The 23,781-nt window shown below is 43.8% G+C and overlaps 2 protein-coding genes across 6 annotated transcripts in view; one reads left to right on the forward strand and one right to left on the reverse strand.

Moving 5' to 3' along the window:
* The window catches only part of rims1a (regulating synaptic membrane exocytosis 1a), a 51,086-nt gene extending 38,273 nt beyond the window's left edge, over window positions 1-12,813 (reverse strand). The window contains exons 1-2 of the mRNA XM_068327095.1: window positions 12,650-12,813; window positions 10,600-10,674 (exon numbers count right to left, since the gene is read on the reverse strand). Of these exons, the coding sequence (XP_068183196.1) occupies window positions 10,600-10,674; window positions 12,650-12,813 (239 nt within the window). The remainder of the gene's footprint in view (window positions 1-10,599; window positions 10,675-12,649) is intronic.
* Window positions 12,814-16,228: 3,415 nt separating this feature from the next.
* On the forward strand, window positions 16,229-21,976 carry asrgl1 (asparaginase and isoaspartyl peptidase 1). Of its 5 annotated transcripts, none has more exons than XM_068328190.1 (8): window positions 17,058-17,215; window positions 17,793-17,813; window positions 18,845-19,033; window positions 19,560-19,702; window positions 19,858-20,012; window positions 20,105-20,226; window positions 20,807-20,920; window positions 20,959-21,976. In XM_068328190.1, exons 3-8 carry the CDS (start codon window positions 18,847-18,849, stop codon window positions 21,240-21,242), a joined length of 1,005 nt encoding a protein of 334 aa, XP_068184291.1. In that variant the 5' UTR covers window positions 17,058-17,215; window positions 17,793-17,813; window positions 18,845-18,846; the 3' UTR covers window positions 21,243-21,976. The 5 variants fall into 5 exon arrangements, with proteins under 5 accessions (XP_068184288.1, XP_068184292.1, XP_068184291.1 ...); XM_068328189.1 differs by having other exon boundaries at window positions 17,793-17,809; window positions 18,842-19,033; XM_068328187.1 differs by lacking the exons at window positions 17,058-17,215; window positions 17,793-17,813 and adding an exon at window positions 16,229-16,276.
* Window positions 21,977-23,781: the final 1,805 nt, after the last annotated feature.

The following is a 23,781-nucleotide window of genomic DNA, read 5'->3' on the forward strand; positions in this document are numbered from 1 at the left end:
AAGGATGTATGGTATCTTTACATCACTCACTTTACATCTTGTCTTAAAGTAGAAATACGACTTGTTATAGTCTCGGTAGCATACCGCCGTTCTTTATGACAAACACTTCAGATTAATACAAGACGTACAAACCAAACCCGTCACACATTCTAAGAAATACACCCACACACTGAGCAGGAAGATTACTGCACCGATACTACGACTAGAAGAGGAGAGGACGATGTTAGAAAAGAGGATGAGACACGAGGAGAATAGAGGAGAATAGAGAAGAGAAGAGAAGAGAAGAGAAGAGAAGAGAAGAGAAGAGAAGAGAAGAGAAGAGAAGAGAAGAGAAGAGAAGAGAAGAGAAGAGAAGAGAAGAGAAGAGAAGAGAAGAGAAGAGAGGAGAGGAGAGGAAGATTAAAACACCGTTACTACAACTAGAAGAGGAGAACGTCAGAAAAGTAAAGACAGGATGAGGCAGAATAAGTAGTATAGTACAGTACAATACAGTACCGTACCGGAGACTAGAGTACAATACAGTACCGGAGACTAGAGTACAGTACACTACAGGAGACTGGAGTACAGTACAGTACAAGAGACTGGAGTACAGTACAGTACAAGAGACTGGAGTACAGTACTGTACAAGAGACTAGAGTACAGTACAGTACAGTACAGTACAGTACAGTACAGTATAGTACAGGAGACTAGAGTACAGTACAGGAGACTAGAGTACAGTACAGGAGACTAGAGTACAGTACAGGAGACTAGAGTACAGTACAGAAGACTAGAGTACAATATAGTACAGGAGACTAGAGTACAGTACTGTACAAGAGACTAGAGTACAGTACAGTACAGTACAGGAGACTACAGTACAGGAGACTATAGTACAATACAGTACAGGAGACTAGAGTACAATATAGTACAGGAGACTAGAGTACAGTACAGGAGACTAGAGTACAGTGCAGTACAACAGACTAGAGTAGAAGACTAGAGTACAGTACAGTACAGTACAGTACAAGAGACTAGAGTACAGTACAAGAGACTAGAGTACAGTACAGGAGACTAGAGTACAGTGAAATAACAGTAGATTATAGTGCAGTGGAGAAGAGTGGAGTACAGTAAATAGACTCCACACTATTTACTGTATTTACTTTACTATTTACACTATTTACTGTGCTCTACTATACTCCACACAGTAGAGTATAATAGAGTAGGGTGGGGTCGAGTCGAGTAGAGGATAGTACAGTAGAGCATGCTGTTTACATGAAATCACAGGTATGATGTCATAGTCAAACTGATACTTGACATCATATAAAATAGAAAATCAATGAAATACGACTGAATATCAGTTTGAACATAAATGAAACCACACAAAGAAGAAACGTCAGATTCACAGAAACACTAAATGTTCTCTGATCCGTCTTCATCGACTCTTCTCCAATCAGACAAGAGCTCTCCAGGACGGTACTTACAGGCTGGGCTTTGATGTAGTCTCCTCCCCCATCAGCTCAGCTTAAAAACTACAAATCCCAGCCGCGGCCGCCAGACACGAGGAAGTTTTTAACTCTTTTGATGGAGAAAGTAAAACGGATCCTTTCTCTGTCACAGAACAAACTGAATAGAGCCTAAAGAAAACCACACAGAGCCTCCAAAGACACACACATACACACTCGTAGTCTCTAAAGGTCACAGAGAGGTCACCTGCTGATGCAGCGCCACAGGATTTACTTCCTGCTCCATGACTCATGCTGCGTCCGTCCCAAACCCCGAGTCTCCCTAATAAAGTTAGACCGATGCGCAGCATCGGAGTTGTGATCGATTATGTGTTCCTTAATCAATATTACATCCGTTTCTCCTCTAGTCTTTTACAAAGGAAGGGAACACAGCACAAAAAACCCGCTGAGAATGCTTGAGCAGTCTGAGGACGAGGGGGTGTGTCAGAGTTCGCCATGTTGTTCGTAGTTCTTTGCTGCATAACTGAGTTATATAGAATATACAGGAGAACGTCGAGATAGGACTTCAGTTTGTTCCGTAACAGAGTTTGTAAGTCAAACTAATTTTCCTAAACCCCCTAAATTATGAAAAAAAAATTTTTTATCAACCAATAGACATGCAGACTTTACCTATGTATAATTAATTATATATACGTTGCATAAATAACGATAAAAGATGAAAAGAAACGCAAAAGTCACAAGAACACACGAGCTACATCTTTACTCCACCAACCAGAACGAGATCTGGTCTCACCGATGTTGTATCCATCCGCCGACTCGTACCTCAAGATTCTATTGTATGATAACTAGTTCAGCGTCTATGAAATGTACGTTCAAGTGAATTCATTTTCAAAACCGTGCTATTAAATTTCCTCATCTGTCAAAAGAAAGTTTCCACCCGACGCACACAAGGCGTGAGGAATTACACCGCATCAAGTACGTCTCCACAAACCATCAGATTCTCTCATGCAAGTGAGAGAAAATCTTTATTACATCAAATAACAGTGATGGGAAATGTATGGGGGGGCGGCGGCGGCGGCGGATCATTACGAGGGCAAGAAAAGAGGAGGACGAGTGGAGTGGCGGGAAGGAGAGGCAGGAGATCAGAGCGAAGGAGAGGCGGATAGCGGCGTCGTTAAGGAAATATCCATATGCAAAAGTGGGAAAACGCAAGGTCAGAGCAAAGTGAGAATAATGCGAGATGAAAACGCGCCGTCTCCAAACGCTCCCTTCACGTTCCCAACAAAGTGTTGGACGGCTGGAACAACAGAACAATGCACCTGTATGCGCATACATGCATATTTTAAAGAACACGGCGTTAACATCAAGTGTCTCCTAATGAAGCCGCGCAGAGCTAACGAGCTGCAGGATTTCAGATGGATCTCATAAGAGTAGGATCCCTCATTAAGAACGGAGAAGGAGAATCCCGTGCGTCCTTCGTCTTTAATCGGGTGACATCATTTCAGTTGAATGAAGCAGCCATTGTGTGAGCAAAGTACCTTTATGGAGGCAAAACCAGCTCTTCTTCGTCATAACGATGAAAATATTTGCCAAAAAAAAAAGCGTTAAATATGTGTTTTTAACGTCATCGTGTGTTTTTGTGATGGTTTCCTGTGACAAACCTCCAACAAGTAAATATAGAGGTAAACCTCGGCTTACATTATGTTGAATTACATCCTTCTTGATTTTTCTGTCTAGTTCTCATTTAAACAACTCTGGATAACTAAGTCATGGTTATCCAGAGTTGTTTAAATCAATCCACTGGACTTTAGGACAGTTTCTTGAAGACGTTTCACTTATCATCCAAGAGGCTTCTTCAGTTCCGTTGGTGGCTGGTCTTGTCTCAGCTTCTTAACCCTGTGAAGTGTGGTCAGTGTTACACCTTATATCTGTCTGGGACAAATATCGGAATCATAAAATCACTAGTAAACCCTTAAAAACACTTAATATCGTGTTAGAGCACAATAAGTAAGAATAAAAACATAATATCGTATTATTAGCCTGTAGCAACCCCCGTGACCCCCGATGTGGATGAAGAGCTGAAGACGAGATGGCAATGTTTTTTCTCAGCTATATAAAAAAAATAAAATTTGATTGTTTGTAAGCTTAAAATAGATTCATATTAACCAAATATTGTTGAAAATACATTTATAAAGTTTAGTTTTTCGACTTACGTTGCGTCTCCCAAAACCAATTAACGACATAAGCCGGGGGGGTTTAACTCTTTATTTAATCCAAATTTCATTCAAGATTAATCCTCCGGAAGCTCATTTCCCTCTATGTGCCCGCCCCCACACTAAGCTCCGCCTCCATCACCACCTAGTTCACCAGCATCCAGCAGAGACGTGTACCAAATCCTATGAAAACACTACATCCTGACATATGTTGTTCCTCATTGCATAACTTTCCACACGCCATTGGCTGACATGTTCTCGCCGACACACGCTTCGTCGGTTATTTTGGGTTCATGTTCCACCCCGGTGCCGTAAACACCGTCCCGGGCCAGATTAATCCACCACCACGTCCCGGGGCTGAAATGAGCAGCGGCCTCTTAAGCGCCCATCAGGTCAGCGTGGACCATCGTACGATCTCTCCCTCGTTTATTGTGTCAGTTGGTTTTTAATATTTCGCCAAACACAAATTAATTTTAAGCATCGCCCCATCGCCTACGGTACGCCCACACACAAAAAAGACAGAGGCAATGAAGTTAAGTTAGCTATCATTTGAGTTTATTAAGTTCATTACGGAACAAACCATTAACTAATCAAAGCACCACCAGCTGATTGCCTCACAATGAAACTGGCGCCTTTAGGGCCCCTGAGGGCCTCTAACACAACAAATGTGTATTAATACACCGCTGAAACTAGTCCCTGACTTATTAGAGACTGTTTTCGGCCAAACAGTGCTCAAAACCTGCCTGTTTTTCTTTGAATATCACTATCAAGTAAAACTTTATCGTGGAAACAGGACATTTCTCACTACTTCGTCGACAACCAGGGGCCGAATTTCAAAGGGAAATGAAAACGAACCGGCGATCTTTTCCTTTCGTTTATCGGTGAAAACGACTCACATTTTCATCCTGTTTGTCGGGCTTTGCTATTCCGAGGACAACAGAACGCAATCTGGTCGTTTTTGTGCGAGCCAACAGAGACACCGCTCATTGTTCTAAACTTCGAAGAAAGAAATCATCATCGTGCGTCGACTGATTCTCACCTCTCGACGATGACCTCGCAGATAATTTCGGAAATTGGCCCCGAATCGAGTTCGGGACGAGAGTGTGAATGCTTCATCAAAGCTGAAAGTTTCAGTCAAACACCTCGAAAAGCTCGGAGACCCCCCGCTTCGCCTCCAAACAGCAACAACAAAAGAAAAAAGGCGGATAAAAAAAGCTGAGTCCTCATTTCGACTCTTTTCCTGTTGCGACACCGGCCTCGATGGCCGAGTATGACTCACTCCTCCGGTTCCTGGAGCGAGATACAAAAAAAAAAAAAAAGCAGGCGTACATGAATCCAATAGCGATGAGTCAGTGTCGGAGAAAATCACCCAGCAGCCATTTAAAAAATTAAATACTCTCTCCGTCTCATCGTCACCTACTCTCCCGACGTTTTTAAAGACGCTTCCGTCGCTTGTTACCGCGGAGTCAGCCTGGCCTCGGCGTCCTCCTTACCTCGCCTCATCCATCGCTTTTCTAATCCACACACTCAGACTCGGGCTCTTACCGTCAAGGAGTCATCTGCCAGATTGATCGGAGCTCGTTCCGTTGTCCTAGAATAGACGGCGATTAAAAAAAGTTTTCCTTTCTCGTGCTGTTTGAAATTGAACGGAAGGTAAAATCGCCTGAAATAGAAAATAGGATTCCGGCTTTCGACGAGTACATCTCTCTGTATATGTGTGTTTGCGTGTTTGCATGCGAGGGATATCCGCCTACGCTCACTTTAACACCTTTATATTCGAGATGAAAAAAAAAGAAGAAGAATTTATCACCTTTTACAGGCCGATAAGAACTTGTGAATTACGAAAGCGGGTGCGTACGTCACGAGTTGCTGCGCGTATGAAGATATTTAATTTTATTCTTATTCTGATGATTTTAAAAGTCTTAATTACTGGGAGATATCGCGACAAATGGGTCAGTTCCGGAGCACTGCCGAGGCGCCTTTGAGCAAGGCACCATCCCCCCTCACAAGCTGCTCATTTGGGCACTCCACAAAGGGGCTGCCTGCCACTCTACCTCCCATTGTGTGCTCACAGGCCCCCTAGAGTGTGGTTGTGTGTATTACAGGGGCCTGCACACACTAATATGCATGCGTAGGATTGACTAACAAAAACTAGAGTGTGAGTTCTTAATTTCCCTTCGGGGATTATAACAGTGTATAAAATTAAATTAAAAATTAAAAAATTTTAAATTTAATTTTTAAAAAAATTAAATTTAAAATAACACTGTATAAAATTAAATTAAAAATTAAAACTAATTAAATTAAAAAATTAAATGACAGCAAACGCCACATCAGGTGACTGATAAGCCACCTGATAATGGGAGCGCGGCGGCGACATTTCATCAAGATGACTGTGACGAAGCCTGAACGACAACTTTAGAACCGACCGATCGATCGATCAATCGATCCTTAAAGGTACAGACGCGTCAGGGTTGGTTTATATGTAAGGGGAAAAAAACTTTATTGTACTCGAATCGTTCGCATGTGAACGCCGCGCCATATGGCGAGCAGGAACATGGAGAATCTCTCACTCTCTAGTTTTGTCTCTCCGTGCCAGACTCCATCGTTCCTCCTCCTCCGTTTCCTCCTCTTACTCGCTTCCGTCAGAGAACTCGCCATGCCGAGCCGTTTGGCTGCGCTCTCACCTCCCCCACTCCCTCCCTCCATCCTCCCATCATTTTATTCCCTTTTTTTTTTTTTTTTGATAGTACAGTACTTACAACCTAGACTTTTTATTTCTTGCGTTGGACATTTTTGCTTCACAAATATCTAAAAAAAAAAAGAAAAAAAAAAGAAGAGTTTTCCAGGAAATCCCAACAGAGACAAAAACTGATGATTCATAATAAAAACTGACAGCTGTGATTTAAAGCGCAGCGCTATGAGCGGACACAATGCTTCTTACTCTCGCTGTGCTTTTTTTAAAAAAAAATTCTCCTCGCGCCGCCTCCTCATCACTCTTTTCCTCCAGACCCACTTCCCACTTTCCAGCCGTTCGCCCTTTGCCCTCGCTCCCACTTCCGAAAAAAGGTTTTCATCTTTCCGTTGAGAAATGTGTCTCTGAGTGTGATTTACGATTCTCTAAACTAATATTTTCGCTGCCCTTCGTCTGTCTCTCCTCCCCCCGGCGGTAAATTAAATCGCTGGAGCCGTCGAGGAAAGGCGTCCATGTATGTCGACGATGGTGGTTTTTATCAGGATGAGCTGCCATAACGAATGAAACCTAAGATCTAAGATTCTATGAGCGACAAATACAGACTAGCGCCACCTGCTGGCGTGGAAGACTTTTAGAGTGCGAATGACAGGTTGCGTGATGGAGAACGCTGCTCTGCTGAGAGGGCGGCTGACCTGATGACGGACGTGAAACATGTTTATTTTTAACATTCGTGACTCGACGATGACGCCGCCGGACGAACGGAGCATGGCTTTACAGCCAAGAACAGCCGAAGTCTGACTGCTGTTATTTACGTGTTATCGTTGACAGGAGAGAAAAAACGCCGCCGACTGAAGACATTAATGACGAATTAATGATGTCAGTTTCAACTGGTGTAAAATTGCACGCAGGTTTAGTTCAATCTGAAGCTCATCCTTGTGTTTAAACACTAAACTTGTTCATAAAGTTGTTTTTGTCACAGCAGGACGGACGGAAAGTTGGATTTGATAACCAGGACGTAGTTTATCTCAGTAATCCTCTTATAATCGATCCTACTGTACTCCAGTAACTGTTAATTAACACCACGTGTGCTGTTGCACGCACGATGCCTTATAACGCCTTATAACCGCCGCTTCAAACAGCATTATGACATAAATAATGCATCCAGAAATATAATTAGGACTCGGGTTCATGGAATTAAAGACTTCCCAGGACTTTCCAGTGAACTGCGTGAAAACACAAACACACACACACACATTTTTTCCTTGGGTACAATTTGGACAAGAATTAAGAAATAAAAGATAGACAGAGTAAAAGATGGAGATAAAGAGGAAAAAGAGAGAAGGATGGGGAGGGTGGACGGATGGGAGAGAGAGGAGGGACAGATGGAGAGAGCACCAGAGCCAACAGCAGAGCTAAGTGGGTAGTGTGCTCCCCAGACAGCGCTCCATATGGCCTGGCAAAGCCATGCAAAGGCAGGCAGCACCAACACACACACACACACACACACACACACACATACCTAAACGCTAGCAGTCACACACCGGGTGCGCGTTCACACACTGTACCCACACGTTTACAGCATTCGTTCTGAGGGGAGACGTTTCCGAAAACAATTCATCACATCCGATGAACTCGGAATCGTCTTTGGATTAAAACAACTTGATTCAGATTCGTCGATTTAAAACGTGAAAATAGTTCCGTGATAAGCGTGCACAAAGCTGCTAGCGCGTCTCTCTGGTCCTTCCTGAAGCAGAGGCTCATGGGAGGACAGCCAGGCCCCCAGAGGGAGCAAGGAAGTGACTTCATGCCAACCCCCAGGGGTCGCGGACGTCACCGCGGGGATGCTGGGCCGTCGCCATGGCGCCCTGCTAACAGGGGACATCTGGCCAATCATGGCTGGCGTGAAAGGTGAACGCCCTTATGACGTGGAGCATCCATGATACCCCCTAGTGAGGCAATAAGGGGGAGGCAGGAAGAAGGGCAAGGGTGGATCAAAACGTCCCACACTGGGAATAAAATAAAATAAAATAAAATAAAATAAAATAAAATAAAATAAAATAAAATAATAAATTAAATTAAATTAAATTAAATTAAATTAAATTAAATTAAAAAAATAAAATGAAATGAAATGAAATAAAAATTTCATGTCCAGCCACGATATTTGCTGAATTCGTCTGAAGAGGCGTTCATGCCTCACGTCCATCGGAATAACAGGTGGTTCAAGATGCATTCAGGAACATCAGTTCCAGAACAACTAATGATTTAATGCTCCTGGGCTGATTTTAAGTTTTAAAGCAGCGTTTAAGTTTGGAAAAAACAACATTTTCCCTCAATTTTTTGTTCTTCTTGACTCATAAATTTGAAACACACCACCTTTTTCCTAATCTGTCGGAATATGCTGGCATGATGTTGGATTTAAAGCTCCAGTGAGGACATGCTAAATGAGAAACTAGCGGTAGCGGCTAAATTCAGCCTCACAGAATCCCAATCCAGCATCACAGATGTGCCTGAAGGAGGAGACTCTGCGGTCCCGGAAACTCACGGAATAACGTAGGGAATACCGACGGGAACGTCCTAAACAGGAGCCATATTGTGGGATTCCTCTGAGAAGCAGATGTAGTCCAGCTGACTTACTCTGTAATCCCACTTCATTAACACACACACACACACACGGTGCACACACAGCTTTATCTTTCAATCATTGTGCAGAAGACGAAAAGACGGACATTTGGAGGTGAAAACAAGGCTGAGAAGCTTCTAAAACATGAGAAAGAGAAAAAAACCACAGTGTGTGTTTCAAGAATCAGGTTGGTATTAACGGCGGCTGATGACATACAGACAGTATGGTGAGGGTGTGTGTGTGTGTGGGGGGGGGGTGAGGATGAAGTTAAGTCGACGAGGGAAACACCTTTAATCCCACTGCATTCGTTTGCTCTCTGCTCACAGAGAGAGGCGGAACAGGAAATAGTTTTTATTTTAGCTGTAATTGGAAGATGAGGAGGAACTCAACTTCCTTCCTCTCTGACTCTCCAGTAGCGACAACAATAAAAATCACCGTTTCCTTTAATAAAATAACAGAATTCTTATTTTACAGAGAAAAAATGGAACCTAGAATCCTATACGTCTGTCTGGTCACCCAATAAAAGTCAGATAAACTACAACGGCGTGACGATTCCCTCTGATTCAATGAAGCCAAGTCCAAAAGTCAAACTCGTATCTCTGAAAACAGAACCTACAGGACAGACCTGTGTGAAAACATCTACATCAGATCCACGCATCCAAGAAATAAAAGGAAATGAAGGAGAATAAACACCAGAGACAAACAAACAGAAAAGAAAAAGATCTGCACTAAAATCCAACGGAATCTGAGATCCATCCTTCCAACGAGTTGCATTGAAAGTCTTCCAGGGGGTTTTCGTGCAATCCGATCCGACAACAACAACACGGGTGACAGAAACACAACCTCCATCGGAGAAAGGAAGTAAAAAAAAAGCACAGAATGCATTCATGTAAATCACAAAATTGTGCATTTAAAGGTATTAAATTCCTGGTCTGACACACATCTCACAGGGAAAGACCTCCAGGAGTCACCCTTGTCTTCTAGCTCTTGTTCAGGAAGCTCACACCAACATTTAAAACGCTTTAATAGTTAAAAAAAACTAAAAATAACATCATGTATAGACAGCTTCCGAGGTTTGGAATGAGCTATAACATCTGGTTCGAGCCATTAGCTAGTTAGCCTGGAGAGTAGCTCAACCTGGAAAGGTGTAGGATGTGGTTAGATCTCTAGCCACAGCTGTTAGCCATCTAACGCCACTAACTCCCACTGCAGAGATGTAAAGATTTGTCCCGTTAAAGTGGAAACGTGTCGCACACAAACACACGAGGATGGAAGTGTGTCCTCCAAGACGAGTCGCTTTGGCAGCAGAACGAACCGAGAAACACCCGGAGAAGCATTTCTACGGAGGAGGAAGTCTCCGGTGACTCAACAGGATGTGGACTCGACTCATCGCTGACTGATAGACGACATCGGCTGAGCTATTTGTGCCTCCAAACAGAACGCAAAGTCACTCCCAGGGTAAAGAATCGATCAGGAATTAGCATAAACGTGTAACCGATGACAAGAACGCGTCCCCGAGACACAAGCTTGCGTTTAATGTCGTTGACTTTTCGGGAGGGGAGAAACACAACGAAACGGATAGGCTGAGGTCGTTTTTGAGCCATTTGGGGCGAAAAAAGACATCAAAGCCGGACTCACCGGACGTCATTTTGCTGCGGAGGTTTCTTCTGCCCCACCAGGTTCACTGTCCTGGCTTGGATTGGCTTCTCTTCTCTGAAACACATGAAAACGTTCATCAGCTCACGAATCCAAAGCTACACTTTCTGGAAGTCTGGTTAGCTTCGATGTCTGGTGTGTCAGGTCGAAGAACGGAATCCGTGAATCTGTCCGGACTCTCACTTCTGATCATGTTCTCTCACCCCACCATCCCGCAACCCCTGACACCTACAGACGTTAACCTCACCAACCAACACCAGAACCTGGACTCCCATAAAGCCACCAGACGTTCTCCACACCCTTCGAGCGGCGGGTGTGTAACTCAATGTAACTCAGTGTAATGTAATATAAACGTAACTACTCCTTAATGTTAAATAAATCTGGATTTATTACTTATTCCAGTTACAGGATCAAACTATCAAACACAAGTTACGACGTTAGCTTTGTTCCAAACGTTTTTGTCAGTGTTAAGATAGGCTTGATTACTGAATTGTGGGAAATGTAGTTTTTGGTCAAAGCTCACTTTTGACCTATTCATTTTTAGAGACTCTTGACCTTTTATGCTCTCGCGGGCCACATAAAATGATGTGTAGGGCCACATTTGGCCCCCGGGCCTTGAGTTTGACACAGGTGTGTTAAGCCATTAACTATTTCCATTCCACGGGAGCGAGTGATGGGATAAGTGATCGATTGGAGGCCGATGCTGACATTTCATACCGAGTTTCTGGACTCATCAATTCACCTGACCAGAGAGGGGGGGGGGTGAGGGCGGGGGCATCATCATCTCACCTGCTATCAATACCTCTGATCACACGCGTGTCAGTAAATCCCACACGTGACATCTGAGGGGGTTGAATTCTCACTTTTACCTAAAACATCTGGATCATGACATCATCGCTGCTGCATTGTGTGCCTATACAGGAGGGGGGAGTCGGGTGGGGGGTGGGGTGGGGGGGTGGATGCATGGTCCTGATGCTGAGTGGGGGCTTCAAAAATGTTCACCAGAGTCGTGGTTTCTCTGCATTACAGCCCACACTGCACTCAGCATGCATGCATTAGTCAACCAGCGCAGAAACCCCCCCCCCGTAAAGACGCACACGATGCGCCGCTCGGCGCACAGACGCACGTAAGTCTGACTTATTTGAAGATGAAGCTGCTGCAAGTCACCCCCCCCACCCCCGGCTCCTCATACATTACTGAAAATGATGCATAGCCACTTAGAGCCGGGGGGGTTTATATCGGACATTTCCTTCTTTAGATGCCATGAATCGATCTCTGGTTCCAGCGCCGGGATATCAGTCCGCGCAGGGAGCTTAAAATAGAACAGGGACGTAAAGAGGGGGGGGGGTCGGTCCATCGGTCTGTCTGCTCCATCTATGCGCGCGGATTCCACGCGAGATATGGGGGTGGGAGGGGTGTGGGGGGGGGTATCGCATCGGCACACGGATGGAATCCGGGGGAGACTTTTTTTTTTCCTCCCCACACGTATGGAGTAGGAGGATGCGCGTAAGCAACTCCTGACTCAATCTGACACGACACGGCCACCTTTTCCACCCCCCCACCACACCCCCCATCTATGCTTGTAGGCCTACTGGTTCTGTAACAGCCTGTATGATGTGATGTGAGGAGCACTGGCCTACATAAAGGGGGGGGGCACGAGTGGGGAAGGCTCAACCGCACCCCACGGATGAGGATGAGGATGAGGATGAGGATGCTGCACCTCCCCGGTTCCATACATGTGATTGAGTGGGATGGTTGTGGGGGGGGGGGTGATGGTGACACACCCCTTCCTCCTCACCCCCCCCCCCCTCCACAAACACACACACACACACACACACAGAAACTTAGAGCTGACCCACCACCAAACTCACAGCCAGCAGGAACCTGCAGCCTGGATGCTGGACCCTGGTCCACAAAGTGTGTGTGTGTGTGTGTGTGTGTGTGTGTGTGTGTGTGTGTGTGTGTGTGTGTGTGTGTGTGTGTGTGTGTGTGTGTGTGTGTGTGTGTGACACACACACACACTCTCTCTTACTTTAACATGGCCTCCTCCTTCGCCTCCTCCTCCCGTTGCCGGGCCAACACAGCCATGATGATCTTCCTCTCATCCTCCGTCAGATGGCTCAGGTCCGGCTCCGGGATGGCCGGGGGGGCCACGGGTGGGCGCGGGCCGCCCCGAGGGCCCACGGAGGCGAACATCTTCCCCACCACCACCACCTCCCTCCCTCCTCCTCCCTCCTTCTCCTCTTCCTCCCTCCTCTGTCGGGATCACGGATAGAAAACCCGCTGGCGGAGCCCACGGATCACGACATGACCCACGGACGAAGCGGCGGCTGGAGCGGCTGATGCGGTGTTCCCATTGCGGCGGCGGCGGCGGCAGCGGCGGCGGCGGTGGGGGGCACCCAGGGCGGCAGCAGCGGCAGCGGCAGCGGCGGCGGCGGAGGAGTCGGTGCGAGCTCCCGTCGCAGCGGCGGCGGCGGTAACGGCGGTGCTGCTTCGCTTTTCACGCTCTCCTTCTCCCCCTCGCTGCTCCGCGGTCTTCTCCCCCCACCCCCCACCTCCCACCGCCCGCCCGCCAGCCTCTGCCCTCCACCACCTCCGGTTTCACGGGGAGCCCATCTCTCCGGCGGTCGGTCGGGACGACGGCACACGGGAGGGGGCTTTTCTTCAGGCCAGGCAGAGCGGCGGCTGTTGGTGGTGGTGGAGGGGGATGGGGATGGAGGGGAGGGGTGGGGGGGGGGACGTCCTCCGGTTTCCCGGTTCCGGTCCGGTTCCGTCCCGGTGCGGCGCGCCGTTGGGCTTCGGGGCGAGGCGGCGGCTTCTCTTTTCGCGGCGCCGCGGATGCTGATGCTGATGCTGATGCTGATGCTGATGCTGATGCTGCTGTCAGGGAGACGGAACCGTCAATGGGACCGCAGCCCCTCGCGCGCGCTCGCTCCTCTCTGCGGCGGGGGCGCGCGTGCAGCCCTCATTTGAGAATGGGGGGCTCCGCGCGCCGTCGACATGCGCGCTCACGTGTCAGGCTGACGCACGCACGGGAAATCAAAGGTTTTTTAAAGGGTTCCGGGGGGTGGGGGGGGGGGGCTGTTAAGAGTTATAACGTTTTGTTTCACTTTAAATCACAAATGTTGAACAGATTTTTTTAATATTTACACCCAAAAAATTATTTAAATTATTAAATTATTTAATTTAATAAGGCGGATAAAACGTGATTAATGTGCTAAAATCTATTATTTATTAAATGTGTGTTTTTACCTGTATATATTTTTAATGATGGATGTTTTAAACTGAATTTACAACTTTAAAAAATTCATTTATTTACATTCAGTTAAGAAAGAAAAGACGTATAATGTAATAAGAGTGTCTTATTACATTTAAACTAACTGCAGAGGTTCATTAATGGATGTATTCACGTATCATAAGGAGTATTATGCACCCCTGTTAACAGCTCTAATGTCATCCAAAGGTAAATTCCTAATTTTCACCACAAAGGAAACATGAAGGACTTGTTAATGCACAAATTAGGAGATGACTTTTATGTCATTTCCACCTTAAATCGTCTTTAAACAGCGCAGATAATGAATTAAAGCCCATTAAAGTATTAATGATTACCCAACAATCATCCCCTTTGAAGGCTCATTAAAATGATGTCATATATGAGTGATAATTAGGTTGTTATAAAGGTTAAGACTGAATTAAACATCATCGACATCGATTTACAGTAAATAAATCAAATAAGTTAGACAAAATAAGCAAAACCAGAGTGGAAAAGAAGCCTGAAGGCTCTGTTATAAAACCCGACTGTCACTTAAGTAGACAAAGGGAGGAAGAAGAACATCTGCAAAAGCAATAAAAATAATCAGCCAGAAAGAGTAAAAAAAAAAAAAACATACAAGAAAAATGAATGACACACTATGTGTGTCCATAGGGGGACATTTACCTCCATAACATTTTAATTACAGGCTGTGGGTCCAGTTGTTCCTGACATGAATCCATTTTAACTCGATGAAAATTTCATAAATAACTTTATTTTGGAATTGATCCTTTTTCTTGAGAGATTCTGCACCAAAATGAGACTTTTTCACTTTTAATTGTCGCCCCTCGGGGGCCCTGGGGGTCAGGAATGTCAGATTGTGTTTCAGCACCACGGTCAGCTCTGGTGGGTTCGGACTGCAGGACAGGGGCATGCTGGGAAACTCAGAAGCAAGGGAACATGGGATCATACATACTTTTCCACATGCCTTTCATTCCTTCAAAGAGTTTTCTTTCAGGTGATACGAATATGTAATTTCACATCCCTAACATAAAAATCTTAGATTTTAGATTTCAAGTGTCCCAAAACCAACTTTTCCAAAGTGAAAGCTGTTATTATCAGCTGACTGGAGGATCTCCAGTCTGGTCTCAGAGTAAAATAACTCCACTAATTATTTATGACCAAATTAAAATCTCCATCCTCACTGTTTACTTAGTGATTTTTAAAACGCTTTCATGACTTTCCAGACGACTGCGTGGCCTTGTTATCCTCAATCTGATCTGAGTCGGGCAGAACGTCCAGAACAACGTCTGATATTGATTATAGCGAGTCTGTTTGTCATGAAACTGGATGATTTTCCTTTATTAACCATTTGGAGTCTTTTAGCCAATAGCAGAGCAGCAGTCCTATAACTGGTCGTGTCTTTGCTGAGTTCAGTGGTTGTTCCTAGGAAGAATGTAAACATGGTTTTGCTCTATAGGTTATATATGGGACAAGGGCTAATATCTGGAATAGGATAAGAGTTTAATGTCTAAAATTCAATGTATGAACTGGTTGAAAACACGTATAACGTATAAAACATGTATAATGAGAGCGGTGTTTGTGGATTCTGGGAGATGGGAATTTCGTAAACCTAATGGCTTACGTCAGCCCTTTCTTTTCGGATGTTGTTGTCGATGTTGTAAATGTGATGAAGGTGTGACGTCGATTAAATTAACATGGACGGGGAAAAAAATTTATAATAAAATTTAAAAAACAAATAATAATTAGTCCTTGGGGCTTTTAATGCTGTCTGAAGAGAAAAAAGAAAAAGAAATCAATTTGAATAATTCTGAACTGAACTCATCAATACTTGATAATCTGGTTTTGTAGATGACTAACTGCTGCCGTATTCTCTTCGGTCTCCTTCATCTTTTTCAGCCTTATCAATTGGTTTTACCGGCAGTGGGTTATAAAGGTTCTATGCCACATGTAATTAAGAGAATATCTCTATTATTATAGTATTTAGCAATTAATTTAGTAACTTTTCCCATAACAGCGTTAATATTAATTTTATTAAGACAGTTATCCCTCCGGTAGATGTTGTACTAAATGTGACAATTTGGTTTCCTCCCCCCCAGAATGGAAAATTTCTTTTACGTTAAACTAGTTTAACTCCTAAATTAAATGCTTCTGGTTTTTCCTCTTCTGATAGAGTCGCTGGTGTTTTCTGTCTAGAGCTGGAATCCCTGTCAGAGAGTGACTCATCTCTACTATTAGAACATCTTTGGTTACGTCTAAGGACCGATCGAATAGCCAATCAGAGCCACTGAATCAGAAAATCAACCAATCAGAGAGCAGTTTGAGGGCAATCTATTTACAGTTTGTACAGTGTACACGACGCGTCTAGACAGTGAGATCAGTTCTCAGGTATGAAATGCTTTGTTTCACCTGTTTGTCTTTTACATTTTGCTCTTTGATTGTTTTCAGACTAGTAACTGTTAATGGTGATATTTTAAATTTAGACGTTGTTGGGTTTTGTTGTTTTTTGTTGTTTTTTTCGATTTCAGAGTAACCAAATGAATATTTAATTAGGTTCACCCACTTTTAAACTGTGCAGACTTGACATGATTTTGATCACCTATTACACTACTGCTGCCACAATCTCCTCAATCTGAGGAGAGTTGAAGGTTAAAGTTCTAGTAAAATATACTTGGCTGTTTGGATGTGATCGGACATGTTTAACCGTGTTCACACCAAACACCCTCCAGACATGATCACGTGATATAGAATGGGCGTCAAAATGATTTGAAATGAATGGATTTTGTGGTGGAGTTTCGGTTTTAGGCGCTGTCCTGGCAACCGTCCTGTTTTACTTGTGTTCACTTAGAGGCTAAATTTAACAGTTAGTAAAGTTATGATAACTCTAGTTTTTATTCACAGTAATATAATATTTATGAATACTATAAAATTAATAAATATTAATATTTATTATATAAAATTAATATTTATCATATATTTATTCGTATTAATACTATATTAATATTAGATATTTGTTGTTATTATTATTATTACTATTTTTACATTTAAAATAACTATTAACATTTATTGTTATGATTAAATATTGTCGCGGTCAAACATATAACAATGATTACGTTATTTGTTTATTTACCAAACCACTAATCCCAGTACATATCCGTGAAGAGGCGGGACTTCCTGTTCTCTCAATGCGCATGCGCGTACACTGGGACTTGTGGGTAACCTGGAGTCTTGTTTCGGAAGTGTTACCTTGCTAGCTGGAGAAGACCGCTAACGAGAGGATTTTGAACTCCGAAAATGAAGACGTCAACAACCTACCGACACGTGATGGTACGTATTTGCAAAATAGCTCATAAATAAACATAAATAAACAAATACTCACTGTTATGTTTAAATAATGTCATGTTTAGGTGCACTTGCAGCTTATACATGCAGCTTGACTAATCAGTGCTAAATCAACAATAGATTATAACCTGAAATGTACGGATGCTCACTCTGGGCAGCATCAACACGACAGCTCAGACTACTACATTTCCCATGCTCCCTTGCGTTACCTGCGTTGAAGTACATTACAGGTCTGACAGTGGCTGAACTGTCTAAAACTGGTCAGATTAACTTCATTTGGCGCTTTTTATTTATTTATTACACTGATAGCAGTATAGACGCCTCACTATATCAGTTATGTTGAATTTTATATTATATACAATATATAAAAGCATATTAAAGTATAATTAATGGCATTCAGATTCACTTTCTGCTGATTATTCCAGAGGTTTGTGGAAACCAGTTAAAATCACTGGATGAGATGTGACTGCTTGAGAGCGTGTTTGTTTAAACTGTTACAGGTGTAATTTTACCCCCCTAACAGAGTTCTTTTCTTTTTGTCTATGTGTTTTTTGTCATTTAGGATACTGCAGACTCACAGCAGGTACTTTTCAGACGCATCACTGAATGTGGAGCAGCAATGGAGTCATCTGATTCACGTTTTCACATTTCTGACTCATATTTAATTCATATTTCTACAGTCATGGTCGCTTCGTTTTGGTTCTGTGTTTTTCACCTCAATAAATTATTATAACAGAAATTCATTTGTCATTTTTAGGTGAATGAAAGTGTAACTATCAGTATATTGTAACACAGGTGTCACAATAATCATTAACTGAGATGTATTTGGATCTAAAATCAAGCCTTTATTATAAATGAAAGTAAATTTATCCAATAAAATTTAACACCATGTATTTAAACCTAGTAGATCTTAAGAAAATAGTCCATAAATAATCCTAATAAGGAAGAATAGATGGATTGATGATTACTAGTTATACCTGTATACATACCAGATTGTAGAAACAGTTGTGTGCTGTTCTCTATAATCGCCACCAGATGGCGGGCGTCTGGTTTGGTCGTCGGGGCCCCTGCAGAAAAGCCTGGGAGACCCCGTGGGATGCTGTTAAAAAAAGAAAAGTGTAATCCAAGTTATACGACCATACGCTTTCTGTTCATTCATAAGGAGCGACTTTCTCGGTGTGGTTTGAGCTCTTTGAATAAACCGTCTCCCTTCAGGTCGGCTTGTGGCGCAAAATCTGAGACGTTTACGTCTGACGGACATTTTTAACCCGTTGTGGAGGAATTGATAAAGCTTCTTGAAAAGGTCACTAAATTTAATTACCTTATTAGTCGATATTTGCGTGAGGTTATTCTGTAAAATTTTAAGTTTCAGGTGTTAAAATGTTTATTACACGTTATAAGAGCATCAAAACGTCTTAATTTACGTGCATCTCAATACTTAACGTTCTTTTCAATGGTGTCACGTGAGGAAATAGCGTGTGACGTATAGACCGTTTATTTGTTGAGCAGAGGGGGCTGGAATTTAAAAAAAAAAAAGAATAATAAATATTGTCCTCCCAGGCGCATCAGTGAACCTGTTTTCTAACCTGGTGGTCACGTGGTTTTTCCTGTCAGGTATGTTGCCCGTGGTAGTCGTCCATGGAGGGGCAGGTGTCATCTCACAGGAGCACAAAGAGGAGGCCAAGATGGGGGTGTGCACGGCGGTCCGAGCGGGGTACGCCATCCTCCGTGGGGGGGGCAGCAGCATGGACGCGGTGGTGGAGGCCGTGACCCTGATGGAGGACTACCCCCTCTTCAACGCAGGTGAAAACACGTTTGTTAAGTTATTATTACATCCCGCTGCAAAGCGGTGATGCATTGTAAAGACCATAGATCAAAACGAGTGCATAAAGTAGATCAAAAGTGCTTTGGATATATAAAAGCGTGTTATAGTACAATAAAAGCATATTATTGTACAATTCAATTTAGTGCGTAAGTAGATCAAAGCAAGTGCTATGATCTAGTTATGCACTAGCTTTGATCCATGGTCAAAGCTAGTGCTTAGCTTAACCTACCCTGACAGGTAGTGTTGTTATCTCGGACTGCCTTGGTTCTTCTTCTTATTGAATTATTCCTTCCTGTCTAATTCCTCATTAGACAGGAAGTAGAATGTTGGGAAACAGGAAATCACGAGATGGAACCAAATCAAATTTGCTCAAAAACTGCGGAAAAAATTTTGACCAAAAATACATTTTTTGCTTGCATGCAGGAAAAAAAGCACTGAAATTCCTTCGTATAAACACTCCTACCCCCCTCCCCTCTGGTCTAACGGTCTGGATTCCCCTCTCAGGTCGCGGGTCGGTGCTGAACATCGCGGGAGATGTGGAGATGGACGCCATCGTCATGGACGGCAAAACACTGGAGAGCGGCGCCGTGTCGTGCGTCCGCAACATCGCCAACCCCGTCCAGCTGGCCAGACTGGTTATGGACAAGGTGTGTCATTGCCACCCACACAACCCCAGGGCTTTAATTATACTGCCAAAAGAAAAGGCCCCTACCCGTCCAATCAGGATGCAGCATCTGATGATTTTAACGCCAGAACAAAACACCTAACGCTAACAGGATCTTTGTGCTGGTGTCCATTTCAGACAAGCCACTTGTGTCTCGCGGGGGATGGCGCCAGTCGTTTTGCCCGGTCCATGTGCGTCCCTGAGGTCCCCCAAGAGTCTCTGATCACAGAGTTCGCGCGAATGCGCTGGCAAAAAAACCTGCTACCCGGAGCCGACCCCGTGGAAAGCCAGCTGTGAGACGCCAATTGGAAAACAGAATTCTGGGACGGGGTCAACTCAGGACTAAGCGCTTAAACTGTTTCTGCTTTTTTGTTCTGTTCCGTAGGGGGAAGACGGGCACGGTGGGCGCGGTGGCGGTCGATAACGAGGGCAACGTAGCCTGCGCCACTTCCACCGGTGGCATGATAAACAAGATGGAGGGACGGGTGGGCGACGTCTCCTGCATCGGTCAGTCACCAGGAAGTCAATCTCTGGACGTGTGTCAGTCCCCATCATAGTCAGGAACAGTTGGAAGGTTGACCTTTGACCGCTAGCTGATGCGGTGAAAGTCTGATTAATAGTTAACCGCTAGCGCCGCTAACCACGCTTAGCTCAGCAGCTTCTGATCTCTACAGCACAACGTCGTTGCGTCAGCGTCTGGTTTCACCGATGACCTACACAGGTCAGCCCAGCAGCGACCCCGACCCAGACCCCGAGTCAGCTCTTCTCCAGTAGATCTACATGGGAGAAGAGGCTTTAAACCAAGCATAAATAATTCAGGATAGGCTTTAGCTTTAGCTATGCTGCTGGGGGAACTTCCCATGATGCACTTGTCTCCTCTTCACGTTCATTCGTGTTCCTAATTTGACATCTAAGACCTTGAGTCTTTGGATCTGCTTAAGGTTTCTGTCTGTTAAAGGCAGTTTTTTTCTCTCCTTAAATATGAAGTTTATCAATATTTTAATTCTTATAAATAATCTATCATACATTTACGTTTATCATTTGGTTTGTCGCCCCCTGGTGGTTGACGCTATTTTATGTGTCTCAGGTTGTGGCGGTTACGCCGACAACAACATCGGAGCGGTGTCGCCGACCGGCCAAGGAGAGACGATCATGAAGGTCTGCTTATCCAGACTCATCCTGTTCCACATGGAGCAAGGTAACACACACACGCACACACACACACACACACACACACACACACACACACACACACACACACACACACACACACACACAGCATGAAGCTCCTCTCTTCTCTGTTCTCAGGTCAGTCGGTGGAGGCTGCCAGTGATTCAGGCCTGGCATACATGAAATCCAGGGTTAAGGGGTTTGGGGGGGTCGTGACGGTCGACCCCCGGGGGGGCTGGGCCGCCCGCTTCACCACCAACCAGATGAGCTGGGCCGCAGCCCTGGACGACACCCTCCACTACGGCCTGCAGGCCGGGGAACACTTCACACAGAGCATCAGCGACCCAAACTGACAGGAAGTGTGGTTTCAAAATAAAAGGTTTCAAAATAAAATAGAAATAATCTAGTCGATAATCAATAATATACAGTTAATCCATCCATTCATCCATTTTCTTGAAGATCATATGAACTTAATCAGGGGTATTGCTGGAGTCTATCCCAGCTGACTACAGGCGAGAGGTGGGGTACACCCCGGACGCTTCGCCAGCGCAACACTTTAATTACTTTAATACAGTTAATAATCAATGATAAGTCAGGTTGTGCTGATAATCTTTTATAAATTGATCTATAGGACGTACTTGAATCATGTATTGATCAGCTGCCAACGGGACCAGAAATCAGTTATACATGAACTTTGTGTTCATAAGTTTTTTTTTCAATAACCTGAAACAAGATCAAGCCTTCTTTAATCAACAGTAATCTAAGGATCTTCATCTCTGTTCATTAGACTATTAGTGGTGCTTTACGTGTTTCTGAACTGGAGAGTTGTAGAGGTGGGCTGATTTCCACCAGGTGGGGCTGTTTCACCACAAACCAAGAGTGAAACGCTCCACGTACAGGAAGTGGTGTCCTGTCTAAATCCTGAGCTTTTAATTTTGTTCTACTCATTTTATGTCTGTGATGGTTTGATAAAGATTTAAATGTTTTAATCTAAACATCTATACCAGATTTACGTTGACCCATCAAATAGAGAGGGTATCACTTCCTCCTCATCTTGTTTTTCCTGCAACGTTTCATATACAATAAAGATTTGATTAACAAAGTACTTCATGTTCTTTTTATTTGCACACATACCCTGAAGCTTCACATGTCGTATCAATATCCATTCAGATTTCATCTCAGTGAAAACTTCTTTTGTTCAAACATTTTTCTCAACTAAACACTGGAAGTCATCTTTCCAGAATTTAGGCAAGATTTTCTCCACTCATGTCTATTGGACAAATTTCAAGTCGCGTAATAATAATCTGAGGCTGTCCTGTTGATCTAAAGTATTTAAATGTAAAATGCAAACACATTATAAAAAATATACTGTATGCCGTTACGTAAACAACGCTGGGTTTGATCATTTCTACAATCCATGTGTTTGTGTGTTCTGAATGTTAATTTCATTGTTTTTCCATGAAGTTTGACTCTTATCAAGGAGCTAATTCAGCCCCTACACCCAGAATCATGATAATCTGACTGCTTTCTAGCTCGGCTTTGGCTGCATTTGTGTTTCCAATGACAATCATGGGATGCATGAGACGAGAAGGAATTATGGTTTGGTTTGAAACATTTACCTCAAACCTTAGTCTCCTGCAGGAAAGTCATGCATGTGCATCCCAATCAGACCACAAGGCACCTTTTGCATCTGGTAACTTCCTGCCACATAGAGGACATTTGCCAAAACAGCCATCGTTTGACGTCCTGGGAATGAGACCAGGCTCCAGCAGCTACTGAATTCACCTCCGGTCTCCTGGTCGTTCACTTACAGAATCAATTACAATCCAACCTTCTTTATTTTGACCTAAACCCTGACCGAGTCAGACACATCCATCCATCAACTTCTTGTAGCCGCTGATATTGTACAGGGGCGTTGGATCCTGTCCCAGCTTGCACTGGTCAAGAAGAGGGGGACACAATCAAGTCATGTGTGATAACAAAGTGTATCACAAAGACTTTGATGTTAGGAAGTCTTTGGTATCAGACAGTGTCATAAAGACAGTGTCAAAGACTTTGGTGTCATGAAAGCTTTGGTGTCAGAAAGGTGTCAGGAAATCTTTGGAGTCAGGAAGTCTTTGGTGTCACAAATACTTTTGTGTTGAGAGACGTCTTCGGTGGTAGGAAGTCTTTGGTATGAGAAAGACATTGTTAGAAAGACTTTGGTGTCAGAAAGACTGATACCAGGAAGTCTCTGGAGTCAGGAAGTCTTTGGTGTCAGGAAGTCTTTTGTGTCACAAATACTTTAATGTCAAGACACCTTCTTAGAGTCTCGAAGAGTCTAAGACTCTTTGCAGAGGATGAGATCAAAAGTCATCAGCCTTGAGCAGGAGCAAGATATATATCCACCCTAGATTCCTGACACTGGTGGTGGTGGCCGATGAACCCAGTGAAGATGATGAAGTTGGCAGGACTTTGGAGACTTGGTGTTGATGGGGCGATGGAGGGCAAAACAGCACCATGAATGAACGACAGAAATAGAGAGTCTTATTTTTAAAGCAACTATCAGCAAAATGATTGACTGACAATGAAGATGTGAGACCAGAAGAGCCTCATGACCTTCTGGACAGAAGTCACTTGTTTTTAAATCACGACCCAACTTCTGAGTTGAAACAAGAAGTCTGTCTCTTGTTACTGAGACATTTGTCCTGGTGGAAAAGCTAAATGCTAATGTCAGAATGCTATGTGTACTATCCAAATAAAGACGTAGACATGATGACGGCGTTGGCGCCATAGATAAGGCCAGGAGTTCACCCACATACTTCCCATCCCCAAAGTAACCCAATTATCTCAGTGAATTCCATTCAAATAGTGCATGTCAACCAATCAAATGGTGGTTTAGATGTTTCAGTG

Source organism: Antennarius striatus, chromosome 11, assembly GCF_040054535.1.
Source record: "Antennarius striatus isolate MH-2024 chromosome 11, ASM4005453v1, whole genome shotgun sequence".
NCBI classification, from domain to species: Eukaryota; Metazoa; Chordata; class Actinopteri; order Lophiiformes; family Antennariidae; genus Antennarius; species Antennarius striatus.

Excerpts from the sequence above, each read along its gene's own strand:
- asrgl1 (XM_068328187.1), top strand. The coding sequence starts at position 18,847 with ATGTTGCCCGTGGTAGTCGTCCATGGAGGGGCAGGTGTCATCTCACAG. Across the intron at positions 20,227-20,806 it reads GGGCGACGTCTCCTGCATCG|GTTGTGGCGGTTACGCCGAC; the intron begins GTCAGTCACCAG and ends TATGTGTCTCAG. Across the intron at positions 20,921-20,958 it reads GTTCCACATGGAGCAAGGTA|ACACACACACACACACACAC; the intron begins ACACACACACGC and ends ACACACACACAC.